Source organism: Sebastes fasciatus, chromosome 4, assembly GCF_043250625.1.
Source record: "Sebastes fasciatus isolate fSebFas1 chromosome 4, fSebFas1.pri, whole genome shotgun sequence".
NCBI classification, from domain to species: domain Eukaryota; kingdom Metazoa; phylum Chordata; class Actinopteri; order Perciformes; family Sebastidae; genus Sebastes; species Sebastes fasciatus.
Window position 1 is genome coordinate 20639029 of NC_133798.1, and position 27031 is coordinate 20666059.

The 27031-nt window shown below is 40.1% G+C and overlaps 1 protein-coding gene across 2 annotated transcripts; it reads right to left on the reverse strand.

Annotated features, from left to right (window-relative positions):
* Positions 1-27015, reverse strand: gas2a (growth arrest-specific 2a). 2 transcript variants are annotated; one of them, XM_074632695.1, is made up of 8 exons: positions 26829-27015; positions 20493-20654; positions 17046-17176; positions 11871-12012; positions 9111-9174; positions 8799-9027; positions 8610-8717; positions 1-2002 (listed from the first exon to the last, which is right to left on the reverse strand). In XM_074632695.1, the coding sequence occupies exons 2-8, from the start codon at positions 20635-20637 to the stop codon at positions 1793-1795; spliced, it is 1029 nt and encodes a 342-aa protein (XP_074488796.1). In that variant the 5' UTR covers positions 20638-20654; positions 26829-27015; the 3' UTR covers positions 1-1792. The 2 variants fall into 2 exon arrangements, with proteins under 2 accessions (XP_074488796.1, XP_074488795.1); XM_074632694.1 differs by having other exon boundaries at positions 11871-12015; positions 26829-27014.
* Positions 27016-27031: the final 16 nt, after the last annotated feature.

Consider the following 27031-nt stretch of genomic DNA (forward strand, 5'->3'; position numbering starts at 1 on the left):
TTATTAATATTTACGTTTTGAGAATTTATTGAAAATGTACATCTAAAAACAGAAATTGGACTTCACATACAAGCCTGTTGGCATAGCTAATGATCTCATGCCAAACCTACGTATTCATTTCCAATCCAGGGAAAAAGTTGCACAAATTAATTCATTGAATGATGTAAATCTATTAATTGTAAGAAACTAAACAGAGATTATCAAGTTTCAATTATTGCACCACCTCTAGAGGTCAGTAACATGCAACAAATTGAAGAACTGCAGAACCTCAAATGAGTAAATCTACAGTATTACTATCAATCATAAATCAATGAGGTTCTGTTTAACGACATACTGCAGGTTGTTCAGGTGATTGTACATGTTCTTACAATAGAAATTATATAAAACAGGAGTTATCCTAATAATGAAGAATTATTAAAAATGATAATAATATAAAAATGCATTTCATAATAGTTACTCAACATGTAAACAGTCTAAGCATTGCTTTCATTTCTTAGCATATTAAAAAAATAACATCAAAAAGAAAGATTACAACGTTTGGTTTCTAGGGAAGTTTTGGCAGTTTTTACAAGAGTACTATACAGTGGACTAGCATGTAAAGACTTGGTAAATTACATTTCTTTGGACAGTAAAGTTTCCACTTATTTTTCTAATGTCATAGTTAAAGTTCAGTTTGAAACTTGAGTGCGCTGCCCACTAGAGCCACTCGTGTATTCAATGTACTGTAATGCAGTTAGGATAACAATATCAGCCAAATGGCAAATTAAAAAAAGGGGCATAATCAATACATTGCCTTCGTGGAAAATGTCTACTTGCTTTCTACTATCACACACACCAGGTTGCCAAGGAAGACTAGCTTCTTAAAGGGCCTGAAACCTCCACCACTTACTTAATTTCATTCAGAAAAAGTTGTCAACATGTACAAATACAGCCAGGTACTGTAGACCTGATCAACCAGCCAATTAGACTGTTATCAAGGCATTAAATGAGCATTATCAGTGGGTATAAGGCTCATAGTTGTGGGTCAGTAGGGCCCGGCTACACCCAATAGTAGGTTTTGTCAAGAAGGAATAAAAGAAGATGACAGCGACCTCTAGCAACCGTAGTAATTATGACAGGAGCAGAAGCGGAAATGAGGCGCTGTAGTATAGACAGCATGAAAGTCCATAATATGGCATGGAGGTTGGGGGCGACAGGGTTTTTGCCCAGGAGACAGGGGTTTGTATCCTGTGTGAAACCAACAACACATAGTCCTTGTCTTCACAAGTGTTAAGTTTCACTTTACTTTTGATCATAGTTATTTTATTTTTTTGTTTTTGTTGTATAAACCTAAAGAAGTTGGAGTTTTGTTACCTAAACCTAAAGAAGCTGTTTTGTTTGTGTTCAAAACATGTTTCATGTAGTTTTAAATCGTGTTAAAATGTGTTGGTTTTAAGTTTCGCGTTCACTTTTACAACGTAGGTGTAGTAGGCCCCTACTAACCCACATCTATGATGCTTATAGCGAGCGATAACGCACATTTAAAGGCCTGAGAACAGTCGAATCAGGTGCAGCGACTAAATTTAAATTATATTCTATTGTAATGATTGACATATTTTTCAGTTCTGTAAAACTACTAAGGGCCTACTAATGTGACTCCAGGATTAATCTGCTCACAAACATCCATTTGCTTTCCATTAACGCAGTTGTGTCTGTAGCCATAATATGTATAAGGATAGGGATATGTTATATAGGGAGTAAACAATGGCAAGAAGTGATCCTGTTATGAATGGCACGTTTCAGTCTCATGTCTTCACTTTTTGCTGCGGTAGTGGGCTGCCACCACCAGGTAGCTGTCGGGAGTGAGGTCCTTGATGTTGGGGGACTTGCTGCCGAAGGGGGACGTCTTGCCCTCCACCCGGGAGACCTGGAGCATGCGGCACGGGTCGTGTTTCAGCAGGTAGCTCTCAAAGGTCTCCCAGCCTCCACCAACACGCACCATCACGTGCTTGTTGTGCAGCATCTGCAGAGAGAAAGGATTATAGTGTCGATGCTGATGTCGATGTGTCAAAGAAGAGCCCCTCCTTCTACAGGACTAATGTCATTTCACTGATTGAGACTTTGCCTCTCAGGCAGAAGTTGAATGAACAGTTGAGCATGGCTCTGATGTCAGAGGTGGTTGATTGATGTTGGGGGCCTCAGACTGGCTGATGTCCCTGGAGGGAAGCTCTCTCCATCTCTTACCAGCCTAATGCCAAATTGAGCATTAGGCTGCTTCTCTGCGTCTCTGCTTGATTAATGGAATTACATAACAAACAAGCCTCCACAGCCATGCTAGAGGCACTGTGAGACTGTCAGGTATAGTGTTTACCATCTTAATTTAGCTAACAATGCTAACATTTGCTATTTAGCAATAAACACAGCTGAGACTGCTGGGAATGTCATTAGTTTTGCAGGTATTTGGTCATAAACCAAAGTATGTATTGGATTTTTTTTTTTACTGATAATGGCGCTAGGCAGGAAGGCAGGAATTCACCAAAGTTATTACAATTCATCTTGAGGAGGGCATGGCTGTCTGTACCAATTTTCATGGTAATTCACCCAGTAGTTGTTGAGATATTTGATTCAAAACCACAAATGCACTTGAAGAAAAGTCAAGGGATCTCATTGGGATATATCATCAACGAACCGGAAACTTCTGTACAAAGTTTTGTGCCAATCCATCTTGCAGATGTTGAGCTATTTCACTGGATACATGAAAATGTTGAACTGTTGGTGGTGGTGCTATAGGAGTTAGGGGTCACCAAAGTCATTAGGATTCATCAGTGGGCAACTCAGGGGTCTGAAAAGTGAAGCCAATGGGGAAGTGCATGGAAGTTAATTATAATGTGTCTCATGTCTTATTCAGCGTTCGGTTGTACTTTGCTCCACCCTCTCGTGTCACCAAGATGGTGATGTCCAAAATGCCAAACTCAAGGCTTCAAAACCATAGTCCACAAACCAATGGGTGATGTCACGATGACAAGATACACTATACTGTACAGTCTATGGGGAACATGGATGTCTTCACCAAATGTAGTTGCAATCCATCAAATAGTTATCAAGACTTTTCCAAAGAACTTTTCAGGATCAAAAAGTCAACCTCATGGTGGCAGGAGAGGAAAAGTCAGAGGATTCATCCTCTGGGGACCATGAATGTCTGCACTAAATGTCATGGCAGTCAAGCTAATAGTTGTTGAGATATTTGTGTCTTTTGACAAAAGTGACTGACTCTTACAGACAGACCGCCATTGCCATCCCTACAGTCAGGCCGTTAGCATGGCTAAAATATTCAAACAATGGCTATTTCATCACTGGAAAACACCTAAAAATGACACTCTGCTTCACCAAGAAATTAAATGGAGTATTTTTTCATCGTTCAATCTGCAATATTTGCTTCAAAACGATGCCGTCTACCACACATTCTCAAGGTTGGCTACCATGGCAACATTGGCCATTATAATAAAGAGAAGAAGAAATAAAAGGCTCTGATATATTGGATGCTCAGTCACTCACATTCCCCAGAGGCTGTGTACATAAAACATGTCCGCCTCACAATGGAGCCTTATCACCCCCCTCCCTCATTAACATGACATTACACCTCTACTACAAAAAGCTCATAATCAGATTATTATGAAGACTATTGTGATGCTATCTTTAAAAACACAAACAGTAGGAGAATGATTCAGACAAATCATTTGATAAAAAGGGTATTTTGTCACCTCAGTGTGGCCAGATATGAGGCTTTCTGCCCTCCAGCAGCATAACATGCAACATTTATAAGCCTCTTAACAGAATCAATCAGGAGGGCACTGGTGGGGCAGTGCTTCCAATCACCAGGACCGGGCCTTCAGGCTTTGTGACTGTGGAGTTAATTGACCTGTGTGATGCAGAGGGGTTTCAATCACGCTGCTTTGGGACCAGACCCTTGTTTCCTCCTCTGCAGCCCAGAGAAGGACGGAGGCCCGAGGCTGAGCTCGGACAGCACCTCTCACAAACACTGCGACGTTACTCTGCCCCCTCATTGAGGCTACAACCACCTCATTTATTCCAGGAGCTGAGAAGGTCAGTCTCTCTGGCATGTACAGATAATTGTGGAGTGCACTCTTATGTGCACTGCATGCCATTGTTGTCCTCGCTCCTCGGCGGCCTACAGACACTGACTTGGCCTCACCGTATTCATGCCTTTCAGTGGAGGCAGCTGCAGGAGGGTAAAACCATCTGAGGCATTTTAATTAAAGCATTTTGACTGTGAAGAGAGCTGGCTGACAGACAAAGAAACAGAGGTTTAACACTGGCTTTGGCCTGATGATGTAATGATGTATCTCACATACTGTGAGAACACATGATAACGCATGATAATACACATGTGTAATTTTACTATTAATTCTGTCTACTCTGTGCATACAACATGTAGTTCAGTGGTTTCCAACCTACCCGCACTTGTATCTAAGAAAAGCTGACCCCCACCCACCCCCTCCCCCAACATTTTCTGACATCATCATCACCCTTTAAAAAAATAACAAATCCTAGAGAAAAATCATGAATTTGAATAAAGTTAATCAGTGTATTAAATGACAAAACAAAACAATAACAAAAATTGTCCAGAAACCCTCACAGGTACTGCATTTAGCATAAAGAATATGCTCAAATCATAACATGGCAAACTGCAGCCCAACAGGCAACAACAGCTGTCAGTGTGTCAGTGTGCTGACTTGACTATGACTTGCCCCAAACTGCATGTGATTATCATAAAGTGGGCATGTCTGTAAAGGGGAGACTTGTGGGTACCCATAGAAACCATTTACATTCACATATCTTGAGGTCAGAGGTCAAGAGACCTCTTTTAAAATGACCATGCCAGTTTGTTTTTTTCACGCCAAAATTTAGCGCAAGTTTGGACTGCTATTTAGCCTCCTTTACAACAAGCTAGTATGACATGGTTGGTACCAATGGATTCCTTAGGTTTTCTAGTTTTATATGATACCATGACCTTCACTCTAGCTTTAAAACTGAGCCCGCTACAACCTAAAAATCACACATTGCGTTAAAGAAATTAGTGGCATTAAAACAAATTTGTGTTAACGTGTTATTATCACGTTAGCTTTGACAGCCCTGATTTAAATCAAATTTCTTTAATGAATATAACCCGTCAGTTTTGTCAACACAAATAAAATGTTGGTGTTGATACGCCAACCAAATGCAGATACATAATATGATCCTTTTTTTGTAATGACTTAATTTTCTATTATAATAGCATTTCAGTGGAAATAGATTGTTTGTTATTGTGGTTAAATAAATGTAATTTCTGGTGTTAGATTGCTGCTAGACCGCCCCGTTAATACAGGTGCAGGCCTTCCTTTGTGAGCGACAAGCAGGAAAGCAGTATTAACAGTTTTCTGACTGTAGTGAAAATGTTTTTGAAAGGCTAAACGCCAACAAATATGGATTTAAGCAGAATATTTCGTTAGATAAAACGTCAAAATGATTACGTCCATCTTGTTTCAATAAATGTTGACTTTTGGACTTTACAACACTCTGGATTTATTGAAAATGTTTGGATCACATGAGTCAGAAACAATCCTATGCAGCTACCACTGGAATCTAATTCTACAAATATAATACGAATAACATTAGTCTAGCCTGATCTTTATCTGCAACTGTGCACAAATAAAAAGTTTAAACAGAATGTGGTATTAGCAAAAAATATATATTCTGAAATAGTTTTATATACAGACTTTTGTATAAATTATCCAGTAAGTGTGTTATTATGATTTTAGTTATATATGTGCAAATCAAATTTTGACAACTTCAGAGCAGACAAATCCTGGCGCACCCTGTGATCTTTGGCGCTCCCCTCAGGGGGGCCCGGACCCCAGGTTGGGAACCACTGATTTAGTTCCTTTCTGTCTGTCCTTGAAGAGGGATACCTCTTCTTTTTTTCCCCATTAAAGGTTTTTTTTGGGGAGTTTTTTCTTATCCAAATCAAGGGTCTACACATAGAGGGAGTCGTATGCTGTACAGACTGTAAAGACTCAAGGTTCAGCTCTATTGTCATTATTCAAAGCAGGATAGCACAATGAAATGAAGCCCCCCTCCACGCTAAGCACACAGAAAATGGATAAACAAATATTTTATATCAGAATAGAATAAAACAGGCAATAAAACAGAACTAATGTAAAAAACAGCACTAAAGGAAGAAATAGAAGAGGAAAACTACATTATTTACAGGAAAGATATACAGCCCTTTGAGGCAAATTTGTGATTTGTGGTTTTGGTCTCTGCAAGGTGGTGTAGATTATACTGTATAGCAGATTGCGTTGGACCAACACTGTGAGCTTCTCACCATTTGTCCTTGGTTGCTCAGCAACACAGTGAAGACTGAAACGTTCAGTCATTGAAAGGCATCAAAGGATGATAAATATTCAGATTTACGCAGTATGTTATTATAGCAGGAAATTAGAGTCTTATGGTCCGCACTAATGTTACAAAACAGCTTTGTTCATACAAATCTTATTATTACTGGGATTTGGTTGAGATTTGACATATATATATAGTTGCAGTATAATGGGCTGACAGCAGAGGACATCCAAGAGTAAACTCTCTTTTCAACATCCGAAACATACCGTCGGCATGAATCATGTTCTTAGAGGTGTGAATCCTGGTTGTGGGTTGCCAAGTAACCAGGATCCCAAGAGGACCAATGCTACCTCTCTAATCTGTGTTAGCCTCCATTTATCCTCCTCCGGTATCCTTCATCCCTCCACTCAGAGAGAGTCCAGTAACCTTTCCTGGGCTGATAGATTCACTGTGATTATAAGATGTAATTAATGCAACTGCCACTATTGGGTGATGAAGCTTAGTCAAATATTTTCCAAGTACTAACATATGGAAATGTGTGGGAGTTTTTTTTCCCTTTATAGCCAGTGAGCCACATTATGTTTGGCTGAAGATGGACATAGTCGGAATACCATTACCAGTAAATGAGACCTCACAGCGAAGGCGGGCTCTCCAGACACAATGGCTTACTTTCATCCCAAAGTATCAACATACGGCCATATGCTGTGTGAATAGAGAGGGGTTTCCACTGCAGTGTGAGACCTTATTGTTATCAACCCCAAACTGATTGGAAAATTGATATAAAATTTGATTAGCAAAAAATGTGAACTTGTGTCATTTTGAGTTTTTTTGTCTGTCCTTGTGTTATGTTGTAAAAATATATCAACCCAATAACACGCGTAGACTAATAAACTACAAAAAGTAAATGTCCAGTTCAGTTTATAGATACTGGCACTTCACTTGATATTTACCAACTTTATATGTTTACTTTACTACATTTCAGAGGATAATATTGTACTTTTTACTCAATTTATCTAGCATTTGCAGAATAAGTTTTTCTTTTATAATGTGATGCAAAGCTGGACAATAAGCTAACAAACAGTAAAAGAAGTACATTAGGAAGCAGGAAGAAGTATTCAGATTCTTAACTTTAGTAAAAGTAGCTATACAATTAGGGCTGCAACGATTAATCGATTAGTTGTTGACTATTAAATTAATCGCCAACTATTTTAACAATCGATCAATCGGTTTGAGTAATTTTTCAAGAATACAAAGTCAAAATTCTCTGATTCCAGCTTCTTAAATGTGAATATTTTCAGATTTTTGTTCTCCTCTATGACAGTAAATTGAATATCTTTGAGTTGTGGATAAAACAAGACATTTGACGACGTCATCTTGGGTTTTGGGAAACACTGATCGACATTTTTCAGCATTTTCGGACATTTTATAGACCAAACAACAATCAACAACTAATCGATTTATCGAGAGAATAATCGAGAGATTAATCGACAATGAAATGAATTGTTAGTTGCAGCCCTATAGTGTATACAATGTTAAAAGTCCTCCATTCAAAATTTTCCCGTGAGTAAAAGTACAAAAAGATTATTAGCAAAATGTAAATAACAGAACACATGTAAAAGTATTGTAGGCAGTTCCCTGTCAGTGTTTTAATACGCATTGACGTGTATATAACATTTCATGTTGCTGCAGGTCAAAATGGAGCTAATTTTAACTTTCTTTTAATGCCCTTGGATAGATGGATTGGCTAGATGATGCTGATTATATGATTATTAATCCCTAAAGTCATTAGTAACTATAGCTGTCAAATAAACATAGTGGAATAAAAAGTACAATTTTAGCCTCTGAAAAGTAGTGAAGTACAAGTAGCACAAAATTGAACTTTCATACAGAGGATACTATTAATGTGAAACCAGGATTTTAATTTTAAATTGAAATTTTTTTCCAGTCAGGGGCTGAGCCCCCCTAAAGGTCTGATCCTAGAATCGCTCCTGACTTAAATGTACGAGCTTTAGTGCAGTTTGCAGAGGTCCACAGGTATGGAATGAAATTGATAACACTATAAAAATGTCTCTATCTGTGTCTGTTCTCAAAAAGAGCTTAAGGCAGCAGTTGCTATAAAAATATGTCAAAGCTTGAAACGGCTCCAATTTCACATATCTCCATTATGTCTTGTGTTGTGTATAAACTGAAACTGAACTGTATACATGTAAACCTTATTGTGTTAAACTCACCCGGATAAAAAGCATCTTCTCCCCGACGCGGTATCGACCCTGTGACTGTCTCTCCACACAGAATTTGTTCAGACATCTGCAGGGAGGGTCATCAGCGATATGTCTGACCTGTAAAACACACAAAGATATTACAGATGTTTCCCTCTGGATATCATAAGTAGAAGCAGACATTAACTGCTGCTAACTTACAGCATCATCCAACAGCTTCCCGGTACTTTTCTTGCTGGAGCTGACTTTGGTGGGAGTTGGAGACGGAGTAGGAGACGGGGAGGGAGATAAGGATGGAGATGGAGGAAGGGGCTGAGCTGGGGATACAGGTGATGGAGGTGATGGAGGTGGTGGAGGTGATGGAGGCGCTTTTTCTTCTTGTTCAATCTCTTTCTCCAGTTTTATGAGGCCAGGAGGCTCCACGTTGTACCTAGAAAACAAAGAGTAATGTCATTCCACAAGTGTAGAATTAAGAAAATAAACAAAGAGATAATATAAAAAGCAAGAGCATACCGTGATGCTATCCGTCCCAACTCTAAAAGACATAGGCACACTTCTCGTGGCTGCTTATGAAGAACTACAGGAAGAGATTAAGTTTTAGTAACACAGTAAATAGACATTGTATAGTATCTGGAAAAGGGCAATGAGTGAGGATGAGTGGCTGTGTGATGGTGACGATGCACATAAAAATGAGCTCATGAACTTCATGCATTCAAGTGTTCCTCTCCTCTTCAATCCTGTTCATCCCAAATGTTCAGACTTGAGTTGTCTTTAGAGGCTTTCGGTGTCACCGAATATATGATCAGACAGTGAGACAAGATGGGCGATACATGTGACGTGACACACCACATCATGCATTATACATAAAATATCTAGTGCATGATAGCAAACCTGGTGTTGTTTCCACTACTGCTGGACTGATTAATCCATCCAGAGAAATAACAGAAGAAAGAGAGACAAAGAAAGAAGTCAGCTGTTACTGTTTTCTAAATTCACAACATTTTACGTGTCCACTGCTTGAGAAGTTGATTTACTGTGTGTGTGACTCGGCCTCCAGAAATGATTTGCATAGTTGAAATTGCTTAGCGATGGTCGAGCAGCCATGAGTCATAAATTACAGGAATGTACGGATATTCTCGGTATTCCTGTAGCTGGCAGGGTCACATACTGTACATCTAATTGTAAGGACAATATTCAGTCCAGGCATATCTTAACGAGCGAGCATGTTTCAGTGACATAACACAAAAAAAATCCTTGCAATAGATTAGAGCGACACAGATAACACAGTGAGTGAATGAGGAAGCGAGCAGACTCCGGGCTGAGGAAAACATTTGCATAGCGTTGGCCTATTTTCTCTCTAACTCACACCCTTCTGTCTGGTGCGCTCCCTTTTGTTTTACTCCAGACATTTTGTGCATGAGAACAGTATTCGAGATGCACCAACACGTCCCCCTTATCGTCAGGTAGAGCTGCTCCCAGCGGACTGCTGCCCTTGTGAGCTTTGTGTGAATGCCAGAGGAGTTGAAGCGAAGCCTGATGATGTGAGTCCTCTGAGCCTCAGGGGGGGGGGGGAGGAGAGGAAAGCAGTCCAACCTGTGATACTCTACCTGCACAATCACGCCATTCACAGGAGATAGAAACCTGAATCCAGTGCCCTGGTAGTGCCAGTGACAGCCAAAGACTGGCTGTGTTGTACCTGAAGCCTGTTTATAGACTATTCAGATTTTCCAGTGTTTTGGGGCTGTATTTATAAAGCTTCCTCGTATGAAGAGTTGCTCCTAGTGACGAAATTCTAAGAAAATTCTTAGAATTATGACATTTTATAAGAATTTCCCCTTATCATTAAGACTAGATCCTGGTAAAGATAAAAGTTATTCACAAAGCATCTTAGCCCTTAAGAGAGCTCCTAAGGTGAAACACTGTAAGGAGTAGGGAGGAGGACTTTTAAAAGGCTTAAAAGTTTCTTAAAGGGGACCTATTATGCTTTTGTGCTTTTCCCCTTTCCTTTAGTGTGTTATGTATTGTGTTTGTGCATGTAAAAGGTCTGAAAGTTACAATGCCCAAAGTCCACACCAAAGGGAGTTACTCTCCCCCACAGAAACACTGCTCCTGAACTGACTGAAACGCCTTGATTGAAGTCCGGCCTTTTTCTTCCGTAACGTGGTGATGTCACCAAATACCACCTTTGTATAACGGATAGTTTGGCACGCTCTCAATCAAAGCTAGTTAGAGCGGAGCTGGAACGGAGTCCGAAGAGTTTGGTTTGTTTGTCCAATCACAACAGAGCGGGCCAGCGGACCAATCAGAGCAGACTGGGCTTTTCAGAGCTCAAACAGAGCGTTTCAGACAGAGGGTGAAAAGAGGTGCTGCAGCACAGCCGGTATGAGAAGAATAAAGCATTTCTAGAACATTAAAGCATGTAAACATGTTCTAGTAGAAACAAAATACAAGTATGCACCTGATAATGTATGATAATATGTCCTCTTTAAGCAGAGGAGGAAATGGCGGAAAGACAAAGAGGTAGGAGAAATATTCTCCAAACATTGAACGACAGTTAATTCAATATTTTAATATATATAATATAAATGTATATAGTATATAAAAATAATATACAATTGTATCCATTGTCTTTTATCTATGTTTCTATTTCTTGGCTGCAATGAACTTACTAATTTGCGATTGTACTTTCTGTTTTTATGTCTGTGAAGCACTTTATAAACTTGTTTTTGAAAAGTGCTATTTAAGTAAAGTTTATTATTATTATAATTATTATTATTATTATTATTATTATTATTATTATTATTAGGCCTATCGATTTCACTGTCCATTCTATGCCTAGTATCACTAATAGTGCATTTTTCTTTTCTTTCTTTTTTTGATCAACCAATCAACCGATCAACCAATGGTGAAAGAATTGGGAGCAGATTCCTTAAGATGTCAATATTTTTAAATTTACCTGGCTATGTTCTTTTCATTTGTTTGTCTCCCTTTGTGTTTTCTGTAACTGAGTGTTTTTGTGCCACGTCGCCCTTGAAAATGAGATTCTTAATCTCAATGGGATTCACCTGGTTAAATAAAGGTTAAATAAAAAATGTAAAAAATCACACTTTTTAAAAGAAGATGTCAAAAGTTTCTGTCCCTTCCTGCTCAGAGTTGCTCTGAGAAGTTTCCAAAATCACTCCTAAGCCAGGAAGTTAGGAGCTCTCTCAGAGTATTCTCATGTGTGTGTGAATAAGGCCCCTGATGTTTATGGCAGAACAATTTTAGACTCACCTAAATCCTCTGACTCAAACAGACACGTTTCTCCAACTCCAACCTTACGACACCAGGCCAGGAAGTTGGCTGTGTTGTCCCGTGCAAAAAAGGAACCGGAGGGAGCGCTCTGTCGACATGGTATCCTCCGGTTGGGAATACTCTGCTGGATACACAGAGGGGTTAGTAGATGTCTTTATGTACGCTACACACAAATGAACCTGAGATGATTAATTGATGAATAGACACAGAACTGAACATAAACTTTGACAAAGAGAAAACAAGCGTCCACCAGGGTTGACTTGTCCAGCCCAGCCCCCAGAGTTTCCATTAGACACATAGAGCCACACACTCTTTATCTACACTGATTTCTTCTCCATCTGCTGCTTTCAGCTCAGCATCAAGGACCTTTTCCGTGCAGATCAATATGGTAGATGGCGGGTTAGAAAACCGGGTCTACTTTACCAGGCCTTCTATGATTTGGGATCAAATGACATGCTTATGGGTTTCAGCCCCCACACGGTCTGTTCGGGGGAGATTTATGCGCCTCGCTGTGGTTTTATACAGGATATGTGCGTCTGTGCTATGAGAAAGGTGCAATGAGCTCATGCTGGAAATATGCAGGCTTTTGTGGGTATTTTTCTTTTCTTTCCAGGCTCTCCTTTTGACTTTTTCTGGGATCCTTTCTGTTGTTGAATTACTCTGCATTCCTGGAGAAGTAATGTCGACCATATTGCCAGTTTTGTTTGATTTAAAAATCAGAATGACATGTTGTTATTTCTGTGGTGGCTTGCTCAATTATCTGCACCTTTACATATATAATGATTGCACAGAAGGCGCAGAACTTTTGGAAAGCATTATGCTTCGAGGGAACGAAGGAAAAGGATAAGGAAGTACTTAGCTTTAAAATCACATAATTTTCTTTCACTCAGGAAGATTATAAATGATTTATGTAGATTCTCAATATCTGTACTTCCACAGCTGTACATGCACCATTTAAAGGAATAGTTGCACATTTTGGGAAATAGGCCGACGCTTATTTACTTTTTTGCTGAGAGTTAGATGAGAAGATTGTGCAACAATCATTCACCAATCATTTTTACACCCCTGTTTTTGTGCACAGTATGTCATTTCAGCTGCTAGGGGTCTTTCAATCAAAGTAATAACAAAAGACGGACTTTGATAAGGTCATGAAGTAGAGTGGGATCATGGGAGTTGTTGTCTTCATTGTTAAACAACCATTGAAAGTGAAAATGTATCTGATGTGACTATTAAAGTATTATTCATGTTACGCTTAGTCACGTTTATTCACGTTTATTCACGCTATGTCATTTAATTCTAATGAAATAGCCGCAAGTAGTGCTAGCTAACGTAACGTTAACTTGCTAAGTTACCATTAGATGAGTCTACTACCGGTCTGGGCGTTGTCCGTGTCTTCGTCTTACAACTTTAACCCTTTCACAGTGTGCTTTCAGTTCATGAAAGTTAATTTTGGTCACATTTTGGTTTCCTAAAAATGTCTTACTCAGCATTCGGTTGTACTTAGCTCCACCCTCTTATTTGATTTCTGGTTGCAAAAAAACAAGATGGCGATGGCAAAAATGCCAAAATCAAGGCTTCAAAACAGCAGTCTACAAACCAGTGGGTGACATCACGGTGACTACGTCCACTTCTTATATACAGTCTATGGTTGTACCTCTCCTCTTGTCCCATTATCGTCTTGGGTCGTTTGGTTCACCTGTACGTTTGCATCTACGGGGACAGCTTTGTCGACAGAACACGCAGAAACCGGAATAAATAATCGTGCTCCATCACGAGTGAGCAATACAAACATTAGAGTGGCTCGCCGACTTCCTTCCTCACTCTCTGACATATCATCTGGCGTTTCCCATGTGTCCCTGGAAGTTAGAGCAACTAGAGAGGGTAAAGGGAATATGGCGCCATTGACAGGCGACCAAATGAAACATACTATTACCTTGAATAAAATTACAGATTTGGGTTTGAACACTGTTGGAAACATTTGGGACAATGTGAGTACACAACTAAACAAAATAGATCTAGTTGTTTTTAGACGCGAAAATCTTACATATTATAACTTTAAATATAATGGCTTAATTGGTGAACTTTAAAGGTGCCGGTATGCACATTTTGTTACCGTTTGACAGAGCCAGGCAGGTTGTTTCCCCATTTCTATTATTTTGTGCAAAGTTAAGCTAACTAAGTGGCTATAGCTTCACATTTAATGGACATATGAGGGTGATATCAATCTTCTCATGTAACTCTCAGCAACAAAGCAAATAAGCGTTTTTCCTAAAATGTTGAACTTTTGCTTTAAATTTCGTTAGTATGGTAATACATTTGAACAGTTATTGAGGTGGTATTGAACTTGGCACATGACGGTCATATGACGAGAAAGAAATATCATCTTCCGTCATCTGCAGTTGATATTGACTGATGTAAACAAACACATGGGAAGATGTGCAAAGAGACAAACATCTACAAAGGGGTATATTGTTTGTCTCTTCTGGAATCACTTAGTCCGCTGCGCACACAACTTATAATGAGCTTTAAAGCAGATGGAAGTTCTCTTTAAAGTGGTGAAATGCAACAGTAAACAACTACAGCTTACTGTAAGTGCCACGATAGGCTGATAAAGAAACAATTGTTTGATATGAAACATACACTTAGGATGACATAAGATGACGTATCAGGCATGGAGAACGTGATTCATCTTTCATGGCTCATTAAACTGAAAGTGCTTAATGTGAGCGATAAGTAGTTAAACTATAAAACGTCATAATGCAACTGTGTTTGATTTTTAAAGCCTGAGTTGTAGGTCAGCGTCGACCACTTTCTCTTTTAGTATCTTGCCTCAAGACTCTCTCTCTGCCTGTTGACCTCCACGATCAATAGGCTCCTCTATTTCAGCGGCTCCTCTGCCGTCCCACGGTCACTGACCTCAAGCATTTCCTCACATCTGTGCTGCTCCGCTCACACTGAGATCAGGAGACTCACTGTCATCAGCACAGTAATGCCCCAGTGCAAACATCAACAACTCTCACTCACGAGACAACAAAAGAGTCTTTTGCTTCCTTTCCTCTGAACAGAAACTCATCAGTGTTTCCCTCCGTTAGAAACATATGATCCCACTGAGCACCAGACGTCAGCTCAATGTTTAAGTTAGCACAGATTCCTATAGATACTACAGGTATTGTGTATTCATGTCTGCAAGATAATGCTTCTGTCATATTCAGCACTAGAGTCTGAGACAATTTTATTTTTATGTGGAAATACATGAACAATATTTTTAGAAGCTGAAGACATCAAACCTTCTTGCAGTAGCTCTGAAACTGATACAATCTAAGGATTTGTACCCTGATCGGTTTGTTTTCTTGAGCACTGATCCAGTAAAATATACGATTACGGCTTGCAAGGTTACCCTTTAATCTTACGAAAATCATTAAACCCTCACTCAGGGCTCACAAGAAATGAAAATTGAACGTAGTTCTGCCAATTCTCACAGGGGATGTGGGGCCCCATCAGTTAATTCGTCCTTGCCAGCCTTATTTTTTCTTCTTTTTTTTGCCCCGCTGAAGGCTGCAGGCCCCCATCCCCCATCCCCCACCCTTTGTGCGCCGCTTTCTGAAATTATGGAGCTCCTAGCAAAGTTGGGATTCATGGTCGCTGCTGAGCCGATGAAGCCAATCAACAAGTAAGATCTAAGGACAGGGTGGATATCAAATGTAATACTATTTTCCATTTTTAAGTTTTCAGAGTGTCTCTCTCTCTCTCTGTTACTCTCCAAAGGTTACGATATCTTTGAGAAGGGACTCTGTAAGTGTGGATTTTATTGATCTTATTGAGGGAAACCTGATATCAGGGTATAGCTGTCTATGGGAAAGTCAATACAGCTTCAATACTGTTGTCTTGAAGCAGTCTGGTCCCAATGAATTATGCAGAAAAACAGGATTTCAAGGGATCCTTTATGTGGCAATACAGACAACCAATATTAAAGGATCAGTGTGTAACATTTCGGGGGATCTATTAGCAGAAATGGAATATAATATTCATAACTATGTTTTCATTAGTGTATAATCACCTGGATCTAAGAATCGTGTTTTCGTTAGCTTAGAATGAGCCTTTCAGAGAGCGGGTCCTCTTCACAGAGTCCAACATGTTGCTCTGCCATGTTTCTACAGTAGCCCAGAATGGACAAACCAAACACTGGCTCTAGAGAGAGACTTTCATGTTTTTACGTTACCTGAAGGTCACCATAGTTCTCCTGCCATCTGACTTCCTGAAGTAGTGTTACTATTAGTGCCTTCAAATGGGGTCATGTTTCGAGTCCATATGAACGCCTCCCTCTTGTGGAAAGTGGAACGTTTCTGAAAGCTCCGAGTTAACAAGTTGTGATGTGTTTGACGTCAGAAATGGCGGAGGCCATGGAAATAAATTTTCGGTGCACAATAAGTTAATATATTGTAATTTTAGTCGTATATTGTTTTTCTTCATAATTTTATAATATGTCTGAGGAAAATGTTGATAATTCCAACAGCCTCATCTTTTCCCTCTTTCATTATGCCTTTGCATTTACTGCATTATGTTACCCACTTTCTAGCTTAGCTTGCTTGTTAGCCTCTGTAGCTTCTAGACGCAACAGTAACATTAATATAGCCATTGCTTAGCAGCGGTGTTCTCACGACTTAACCACTCGAAGCATATCGTGTACACGACTTCCCATGTTGTAAACACGAGCTCACGAGTTTCATTTGAAGGCACCATTTGGTAAGGATGGCCTCTGAGTGAGGCGAATGGAGTTACCACGGTTTTGCACACGGCGGCTCACGTTACCGCTGTCTTGGAAAGTGAGGAGTGAGCGGAGAGGTACTCAGTTGGTCGCAACCTGCAACCTCACCACGAGATGCCACCAAATCCTACTACACTGTACCTTTAAACATGGATTTGAGTTTAAAAACAAAACACGTATTACTTAGTATGTTTGAATTTCACATTCTTTTCTAATTAACAGGAGGATTGTTTAAACAATTGGGACCACAGTGATTGCCTCCCCTCTCCGAATCAATCCTCTGTCGAATCACTGAACTATTTCAGCCAAGATTTGGCTCCCAGATTAGTGTTTTCACTGTAACCGTTATAATGCTGCCAGACTACTGTAACCCTCAGGTTTCTCGGTACCTTGCTGTTGCCAGAGGAAGGCAGGTCTCCAGTATTTTGCCTGAACTTCTCCTGTAGTGTCTCAGCCAGCTGGCACAACAGGAAGCCATTGTCTAAGCGATCCATGAAACTCTCCGCGGTGATTTCCAGACCTGACCAGGGGACACATAAAGAAAGAATCCAGCAATAAATTCAATGTACAAATGCTCATTTTTAAAATATATGTACAGTATAAGGAAATACAATTTATTCTCCAGTCCGTTCCCAGCTGAACCTGATGGACACACAGAAACCGCCTGGCTGATTGAGCTCGGCTTATTGAGCTTGGCTTGTGCTGCTGGGTTTAGGCAGCTCTGCAGAAGCCAAATGTTCACATATTACAACATGACTTGGGGGAATCTGGAGGGGGATTTCTGGTAGTAGACACCGTGGGGGTGGCAAAGACAAGATCACATGGAAAGGGGGCATCTGATTGTGCACATTATGCCTCATTATCCTGCACGGTTGCAGAGATAGATTGGTGATCAACATGTGGTGTCCAGTTGACTGACTTCCAGAGGACCATTCCTTCATAGTTAGATCATTGTGAAATAGGAGGTGGTGGCAGGGGGGTGTCTGTGGAAAGAAACCGGAGAGATTTTTTTTTTTTAATCCCCTTTTCTGTTTCTTATAGGAGGAGGGGTCTTTGGGGTTCGACGTTTAATGAGTTCCAAATGTTGTAATTGAGCCCAGAAAAGAGAGATTGAAATCTTGAGAAATACTCAGTGAGCTCCCGTCGTATACGCTCAAACTCTCCCTCGCTCCTCGCCGTGTGAGGAAAATATATTCCAGAGGGCTTCGAGAGAAACATTTCAACTCAAATACTCACTCCTATAAATTGCTTCAACCTCCCATCACAACAGCAATGTGACTCATCAGTAGAACCGAGCAACCGCCTCCCACTCAATCAGTGGACTCGTTATGAACCGCCACTACTCCCACCTGAAACTGTAAACCCCTGCTGAGCATATCAGCGCCTTCTTTCTCCGAATTTTAAGGCAAGACACCCAACATAGTTTTTCATGCACTCGTCAATTTTGCAATTTTGGGCTATTTTGCTTCCATAACATGTCTTCTTTCAACAATAGCTAATGTTCGTTTAGAATTGGAGTCCGCTAACGCCAACAAATGACCAGCCCCCACCACAACTCAGACTCCAACACAAACTCCACATATAAAAACCAAAGTTATATCTAGTGAAGCCAGTCTTGCAAAACAGGAATGTGACCGACATCGGGGGGAAAACTAGGATCAACATCAGCCGGGCCTTCAATTCATAGAGGGACCTTCGTTTGGTTTTGGGAATCAAATCGGACCCCGAGCTGGCTAACACTAACAAAGTGCTGCTAAGCATGTGAAATATATAGTGATATTGTGGTTTTAGCTGTCAATCACGTTCAGTCTCGTGTGTGTCGCCTCACTGTTTTGACCGATGCTCGTTCGCGTCTACGTAGTGCGAGCACAAGCACGAGCAACAGGACGCTGACTGTCGTTGACTGAATGGCCACAGGTGTCACTGTTAACAAGCAATTTCTGATTCTAAAGCCCCTTTAAAGGTTGTTTTCTCAAAATGAGATTTTTCTCAGACTCTGAGCCAGAAATCTCCATTTCAGTAGCACTTACATCCACCAAACTCTCCAGTTTCATTCCGGTCTATATTCTGAAGGTTTTAACAGAGGGGTTTGTTCATATACCATTCATAGCCATATACAGTATATATATATACAGTATATATATATCATTTGCAAATTTAAACATACATTTTCAAAAAACTTGCAGTACAAAAGATAGTTGCCTTAATGTAAGTACTCAACTGGGGGACTTTCATGGTGATATCTATTAGTTATTTTTTTTACCCTATTGGGTGTCTCCCCTTAAACCTAGTTTGACCATTTGGTCGGAGTTCGCGAGTGATTGACAGCCGTCTCTCATAGACGGTTGCTGGACAGCAGATCCCAGGTCAGCTTTGACTGGTTGTTTTCCTCCGGTCAGTGAAATCTTGCAGACACCGGAGGACACAGAGGCACATGTTTTTTATTTCAGGTTACCTGTTTCATGTACTACTGTAAGGATATAGCGACCGTTTTATAAAAATAACTTTTAAATCATATGTGCTCCAATCTCGCCTACTTCAGCTTTAAGGTGATGAACACACAGGACGTGGCTTAAATCAACAAACGGGTTCAATACTGTGTATGTACTGCACACATGTGGACGCTCTCTTTTTTTGTCCTTGATCCTTCACTACAGCCGACCAGAGCTCAGCTGGTTCAACACACAGACCGCCAGAGATAACTGACGTTGTTTTACACAGGCAGGAGTCAGTTTCAGGAACTGAACTGGCTCCCAATTGATTTTAGAGATTATTGTTGGACTGTGTGCAGTCTGCAGGAAGTCCCGTGGAGTAACTCCAAGACATTAGGGAGAATAATTTTAACCATATAAAGTGCAGCTACAAATATTTCAAAAGCAAAGTTTGAAGAGAACCCTTAAATAATGAGGTGAATAAGACTATACACTCTTTAACTAATCTTAAAATGCTGATACATAAAATGCTAGATAACAGACAGTTAGCCTATTGGAAATTCAATGAACAATTGCTGAATTCTTACATTGTATCCTACTCCGGTGGAGGAATTGGAAGAATTTGGGTTTGCTAACAAGAACATTTTTGTGTGGACACTGGTTGGTCTCTGGTGCCGCGGTTAAACCTGCAAATTGTCATTTTCCCAATGCTCAGATAAATCACTGAGTTTAGCACGAAACTTAACTTTCTGCATTAAATTTGAGTCTCTAAATTCAAATCAGATCCTCAGTGCTTCATGCATTTGTTTTGTGACTGCGCTGTTTAAGAGGAATGCTACACAGGGGGATTTATTATGCAATCGCAACCTTGCACAAAGCTTCTGCTGATGTCCCCTCTGCTGCTTATCCTCCACCACTGGCTGTGCATCATTCCACCCTCTTAATGACGGCCATTATTCAATTGAGGAAGATTTATGGGAGAGTGTGTGAACGGGGAAACTGGTTCACACATTCAATAGTGACCTTAAAATAGTTTGTAATGAGGTTCAGATTGATTCCATTCCCCTGCAGAGGTGTTTACATCAGCAATAGTTCAATTAATGTTGAAGATGAGGAGATTCAAAGCCAAGCTGTTTCTAGGACAGTAGTGTTTTGAATGAATCAGCAACAGCAGCTTGTATTTGTTAGCAAAATTTGTAGGAAATGAATGTGTGTATTGCAAGATTGTTCTAATACAACCTGTTTATGATACAGCAAATACCAACCGATTGAAGTAAACATTTCAACAAGACGTAGGCCCACTTTGTCAGTGTAGTCAGTGATATATTGAGAAGCAAAGGTATTTAGGAAAGTAGAATTATAGTCAGATGTGTCATGCATGTATGTGATCTGAGTGTTTCCTACCGAGGAAATTAGTGAGCCAGAGGGCCAGGTCTTCCTTCATGGGCAGCAAGCTGGCTTCGTGTCGACTGGCCAGCCACTGGTGATACTGCTGCATGTCTGTGAGGCCGGGGCCATTCGGCTGTTTGGGGCTCAGGGAGCTGCACATGGTTCCCTACTGACGGCCTGGGGACGGACAGGAGGAGGACGAGACGCACAGAGACAGAGAGGCAATGTAAACCTTCAATGTGAGTTTGCAAAGAGAAATTCAGACATGTCTACATTATATGTTCTGTCTATAGGACATCGATATGGAAATATACACAATAAAAGCAGATCTGCAATCAATACTTCATATGTGAAACTTAGAATTTTTTGTTGAAACTGTGACAGTGAGGTGCTGAATCAACTCCATTTTCACATCACACTTCTTGTGTTGGTTAAAGTTACTTTTTACAAATACATACACTTTGTGCTTATGTGTATACTGTATACCTATATGCATATGCAGAGCTGTGGACTTGAGTCACAAATTTGATGACTTAAGACTCGACTTGACAAAATAAAAAACAACTTGCAACTGGCCTTGGACTTTAACACCAATGACTCGTGACTTCACTTCACCCCCAAAGATTAAAAAATATGTTATTTAAAAAGTGTGCCAAAAAATAGATTCATTCCCCCGTTAACGCTATTCATTCTCCAGATTCACTTTGTTTAAACCATCGACAGCATCCAGTCAAGTTGCAGGAGAGAAACATGAAGAACTAACATTACGTTACTGAGCGCCAGTTGGAAAAAATGATACCAAAGATAATTTTACTCGCACAAAAAATCTATGTGGCGTTCAACAAAAATCAAATTGCATTATGCAAAACGTGTAGGTTGAAAATTATAGTCGGAGACGCAAATGGCATTACATTTGGTGAAGAACTCATTATGACTTGTTTAGGACTTGAAACTCAAAGTTTAGGACTTGGCACTTGACTTGGGACTTGTCAGTCTTGACTTGGCACTTGACTAAGGAGACTCAGAAGTGAAAAGACTTGAGACTTACTTGGGACTTGTAAAACAATGACTTGGTCCTAACTCTGTGCGTATGTAAATACAGAAAAAGTCTCCAAAGGTCTTATTTGGACCAGCTAGCAGTCGAAAAAACCCCAAAATATTCAGTTTACAATGATGCAACAGCTCTAATCTACGTGTTATATAACTCTTTAGAAGCCAATAAGTACAAATCATATGATATATTATGATAACAGAAGGAATCTCTCATGAAAGTAAAGCCCTTCTGAACATTTTTGTTTTAAACTCGTAATCTAAATTATCATGACAAAGTTCTTCAATAACAACTGACATTCAGGCCCAAGAGAAGGAGAATCAACTAAACACAAGAGAAGAGGATCTGAGTGGTTTACAGTCCACCTGAGGACATGAGACAGCACAGTTCACTTGACAGACAACAACAGACACTTTTATACCAGCCAGACACATACAGACTTTTATTCAACAAACAAAGGGCTCCTTCAGATTACAGAGTCTATCACAGAGTCTAAATCAATTCAATACATCAGGCCGTACATTACAGCCTGATGGAGAGACTGGAATTGACATCAATATTCAGAGCGACATTTAACAGCTACTCGTTGCCTGCAAAGTGAAGTCAATGAGTAAATGAGACATTTCTCACAAGTCTTTTCCAATATGGTGCTACAGTCAGTGTGCCAGCCGGGCGTTCGCTGTCTGAGCTTTAATGTGAACATTTTTTCACATTTCAATCCAGTGTCACTCCATTAGTGGATTTGCTGCTGAGACGAGTGAGTAACTGACAAAACAACTGGGCACCAGATGTAAGAGCTGACATGGAAAGAGTGTGTTTAAGAATTAAGAACAAAATGAGCAAATACTCTTTCAGGATTGTTTAAAAACTGGGTTCTTTTAAGTGGCACTTGATTCGACTGTTATCAGGCCATTAAATAGGCGTTATCGGTCGCTGTAAGCATAATAGATGTGGGTCATTAGAGGCCTACTAAGCTTACCATGTTGTAATAGTGAAACTTAAAAACACGTCAAACTGAATGAAGCGTTACGTTTTGAACACAAACAAAACGGCTTCTTTAGGTTTAGGCAACAAAAACACTTACTGCATACTACGGTCTGTTCTTTTTTAACTTCTTTTGGTGATCTACCATGTGAATAGATGATAAAACCTACCAGTGGGTGTAGTAGGCCCCTACTGACCCACATCTATGGGGCTTATAGCAACTAATAAGGTCTGATAACAGTCTAATCGGTTAGAAGTGGTTTGTAATGCACCAGATGGCAGTACAAGAGCTGACAGAGATAGCTTAACTTTTCTATTGTTACTAGGGCTGTCAAAGTTAACACGATAATAGCACGTTAACGCAAATTTGTATTAACGCCACTTATTTCTTTTAAGCATTAACACAACTTGCGATTTTCAGGTTGTAGCGGGCTCAGTTTTAAAGCTAGAGTGTCTACTATGTCATGCTAGCTTGTTGCGAAGGACGCTAAATAACATTACTAAGTAACGTTAAATTTTGGCGAGGAAAAACTGACATGGCCATTTTCAAAGGGGTCCTTTGACTTCTGACCTCAAGATATGTGAATGAAAATGGGTTCTATGGGTACCCACGAGTCTCTCCTTTACAGACTTGCCCACTTTATGATAATCATATGCAGTTTGGGGCAAGTCATAGTCAAGTCAGCACACTGACACACTGACAGCTGTTGTTGCCTGTTGGGCTGCAGTTTGCCATGTTATGATTTGAACATATTTTGTATGCTAAATGCAGTACCTGTGAGGGTTTCTGGACAATATTTGTCATTGTTCTGTGTTTTTAATTGATTTCCAATAATAAATAGATATATACATTTGCAGAATGCAGCATATTTGCCAACTCCAATGTTGATAAGAGTATTAAATAATTGACAAATCTCCCTTTAAGGTACATTTTGAATAGATCAAAAAAAGGGTGTGATTAATTTTTGATTCATCGCGATTCAATATTTGAATCGATTGAAAACCCTAATTGTTACAGATAACTTAACAACATGACTGATGATGATTTATTTGATTTTTTGTTATCCGTTCTGTTTCTTTGTCGTTGCTATATTCGTTGTTCAGACTTCATTAAAGAAACAGAAAGTGAGAATAATACACATTCTCACATTGAAATCAATTTGTTGCATCTAAAAACGTTGTGCCTCCAGCTTGAACATAAGCAGGAACATCTTACATGTTGCATAGTATAGGCAAATAGCAACAGGACATTTGATGCAAATTACAAGAAGAGCTTAGTCAAACAAGGAAGCAAAGCTGCCATGAACAATTAGTCCATAGTCTCGTCTGTGATGGCTGAAAATGTCCTCTGAATACCGAGGGAGTGTAACACAATGTGAGGAATCTGATCTTTAAAAGCTGTGTAACATTTCAAGGTCCCTCCGGAGTTGGCTGTAACCAAATCACACCGTGGTGCCACACTGGACATCAGGACCTCGATGTCCGACCAAGGTCGTCTTATCTTCCTGAAGACAAGAGCTCCTCGTTGCGTATACACACACTAAACCGTGGAGCTCAGCACTAACAGACAGGTGCTACATTCCCATGTCCACTGTGGTGCAGGCTGACAGACAGAACAAGGGCACTGGGACAACTCCTCATGTCTTACAGAACAAGGTCCATTCACTGGTGTCAATAGAAATATTTGTATTTGACATATCTGTCTATGGGTAACATAAAAAAAAATACTTATAGTTTCTGGCACAATGGAGATTTGACAATGTATCTCCAACTTTCTCCTACTTCTTAAGCTAAATAAATCATTTAAAAACCCTTTGGATTAGTTGGAAATGCATTGGAGTTATGGGTAAACATCTGTCAATGAACAACATACTTAAAGCTGCAGACAGTAACTTTGAGAGATATGATAAAAAGTTATTTTATAAAACTGTGATCATATCCTGTCAGCAGTACATGAGACAGATAATCTGTGAAAAAAATCATGTTCCTCTGTGTCCTCTTGTGTCCTCCGGTGTCCTCTGGTGCTCCTAATGACATCTGCAAAATTTTAACATGCCCGAAGGAAAACAACCAGTCAGAGCCAAGCTGTCTCTAACGCAGACTGCTTGACTCTGGTTGGTTGTTTTCATTTGTGTGAAATCTTGCAAATGCCATTAGGATCTTGGGGAGGAGGCAGAGGGAAATGATTTTTTTCACAGATTATCTGCTACACATGCATAGATTGTATATAAAGATGGATGACCTGACAGCTCCCCAAAAGTGAAGTTAAAACATCATGATCGCCCCCTGGTGGCTGGCTGCAGTATAGCTCATAAATCCTGCCCCTCCATGTCAGCGGATGGGATACGGGCCAAACTAAAAAGTCAAAGTACACATCAAATATTTTTTTCTGTCATTTTAGGCAGTTCTTATCACACTGATGTATGTCCAAGTGATAATTTTTCTGATAAGTTTGGATTTAATTAGTTATTTGATGCTATAATAAGGGGGTGAGACGTCATGATTAGCAGCTGTGAGACCCTCTTGTTGACAAGCTGCGGCCGTGCTTGGCTCGATACCGTGGCTCCACCGCCCGATCACTGCTGCGCAGACTCTGGCTCCAAATGACGTCAAATCCGTATCCAGGATATTTTGTTGTTGAAGTGGAGGCACGTCGTCCATCTTTATATACAGTCTATGGTCTCATGCACTACTGTCAGGATATAGTGACCGTTTTATAAAACAACTTTTTATCATATTTGCTCAAAGGTAACCGACAGCAGCTTCAATCTTACTTCAAAAGCTGTATTGTTCTCAACAGGATCATGAATAAACATCATACTAGGTCCCCCCTGTTTTTCCCAGGAACAAATGCTAAAGAAACAACCAGCTGTTGTTAAACATACCTGGTTCCTCTCACCACACTGTAGCCTGACCTCTTCCACTGCGGGCCAAAAACACAGCCAACACCACCACTCTGCTACTTTGCTTCATGTAGCATCTGCTGATCTTACTGCTTCATCTAGTGATGTTATTTTTCAGAATCAAGAGTCAGAATCTGACATTATAGGCTCAGGATAACAATCAGAAATAAAGATGCATGTTAAAGCCCAGAGATGTTAGATTATACAGACACACCCATGTTTTTTTCTGTCTGAAAAGCCTCATGACTTCAGTAACGTCGTCAACAACCTGCCACAGTTGGCTGCAGATTGCTCCAGGAAAGGCATATGGATGGGAATTTCGACTGCTGAATCCCATCAATTAGAAAAAAAACAAGAGCGGCTCTGTCCTCCTCGCCCTCGCCGCCCTTCATGCCTTCCGCCTCTACAACAGTAAACTGATCTGGAGGCTGATTTGTCCATTTAAACTAACTCAACTCAGCTTAAGTACTGTGTGTGTTGTGAGTCAGTGTTGTTTGCAGGTATCAGATTGTATCATCAGCCGTGGTTGGTAAAGTACAAAGCCTCCAGCAGAAAATAACAACAAAAGCAGTTTTTTTTCTTGTGTGGTGTAATATTTAACAATACATTAAGCCTACAGCACAAAGCTTTAGCCATGATGTCATATCACATATTCCAATAACACTGTTCTTTTGTTTATTAGTGCACCACATGGTGTCATAAATCCTGATCTGTGATCTTGCACAGATTTATTCTAGACTAAATCATTTCAAAATGTAATAGGCAGCCTCAGGCCTGCATTTAAAGACCCCTATATTGTAAACATTTTCACAAACTGCATTTCAGACAGACAACATGTCTACATACTTATTCCTGCACCATACACGTCTGATTTTGTGCAATAAAAATTGGTTTTGGACTGTGTGGCATTGGCCTCTTAAAACACTCTGCAGCACATTTTCATTTACAACTCTCATAAGATTTTAAAGCAGTCTCCCCCTTTATAAACTGTCACAAATAAAAAACAGCCACAACAGACATTTCAGCCCTCTGGAAATAGGATCAAGGGAGGACGCCTGATGAGTTATGACTGAGATCCAGCAGAGCAGCCACTAATTAAAAACCAATGAAATGACTGAGAGCTGCAACTGAAGAAAATATGTCAGATTCTAATTAAAGATGCCTTGAATTACTTTTGAGAGAAATATGTAAAACAGGAATGAACAGCTTTTTTTTACTGTCAAGAAGTAACTTCTAAATATATTGCATTATTCCCCCCTGTTGAGGATAGCAAGGGGCTATAAAGTGCAAGTTACACCCCCCGCCAACCTGAAACAGAATATGCATAACGACATTCAAAAGTCTCACATTCATTTGGCAACAGTAAAGCAGCAAAAATTTCTTGCATGAGTCCAAAAAACATCAGCTCCTTACCTGTGCTCACCCTGAGGGTTCAGCTCGCTGGTCCTCTCACTCGTCCTGAGAGCTGCTGGATCACACTTTTCATGCTTTTCACCGAGGTGCACCGACCCACAGGTTAAGGCTGCAAAACACTGAACCAGTGTGGACCGGGGAGGTCTTTTCTCGCGATCTGACTGCACTCACACTAACACACACACACACACATGCACATACAC

Coding starts and splice junctions, on each gene's coding strand:
- gas2a (XM_074632694.1), bottom strand. CDS start 20,637: ATGTGCAGCTCCCTGAGCCCCAAACAGCCGAATGGCCCCGGCCTCACA. Junction 9,028..9,110: donor TTGGGACGGATAGCATCACG/GTATGCTCTTGC, acceptor TTTGTTTTCTAG/GTACAACGTGGAGCCTCCTG. Junction 8,718..8,798: donor GGAAGCTGTTGGATGATGCT/GTAAGTTAGCAG, acceptor TGTGTTTTACAG/GTCAGACATATCGCTGATGA.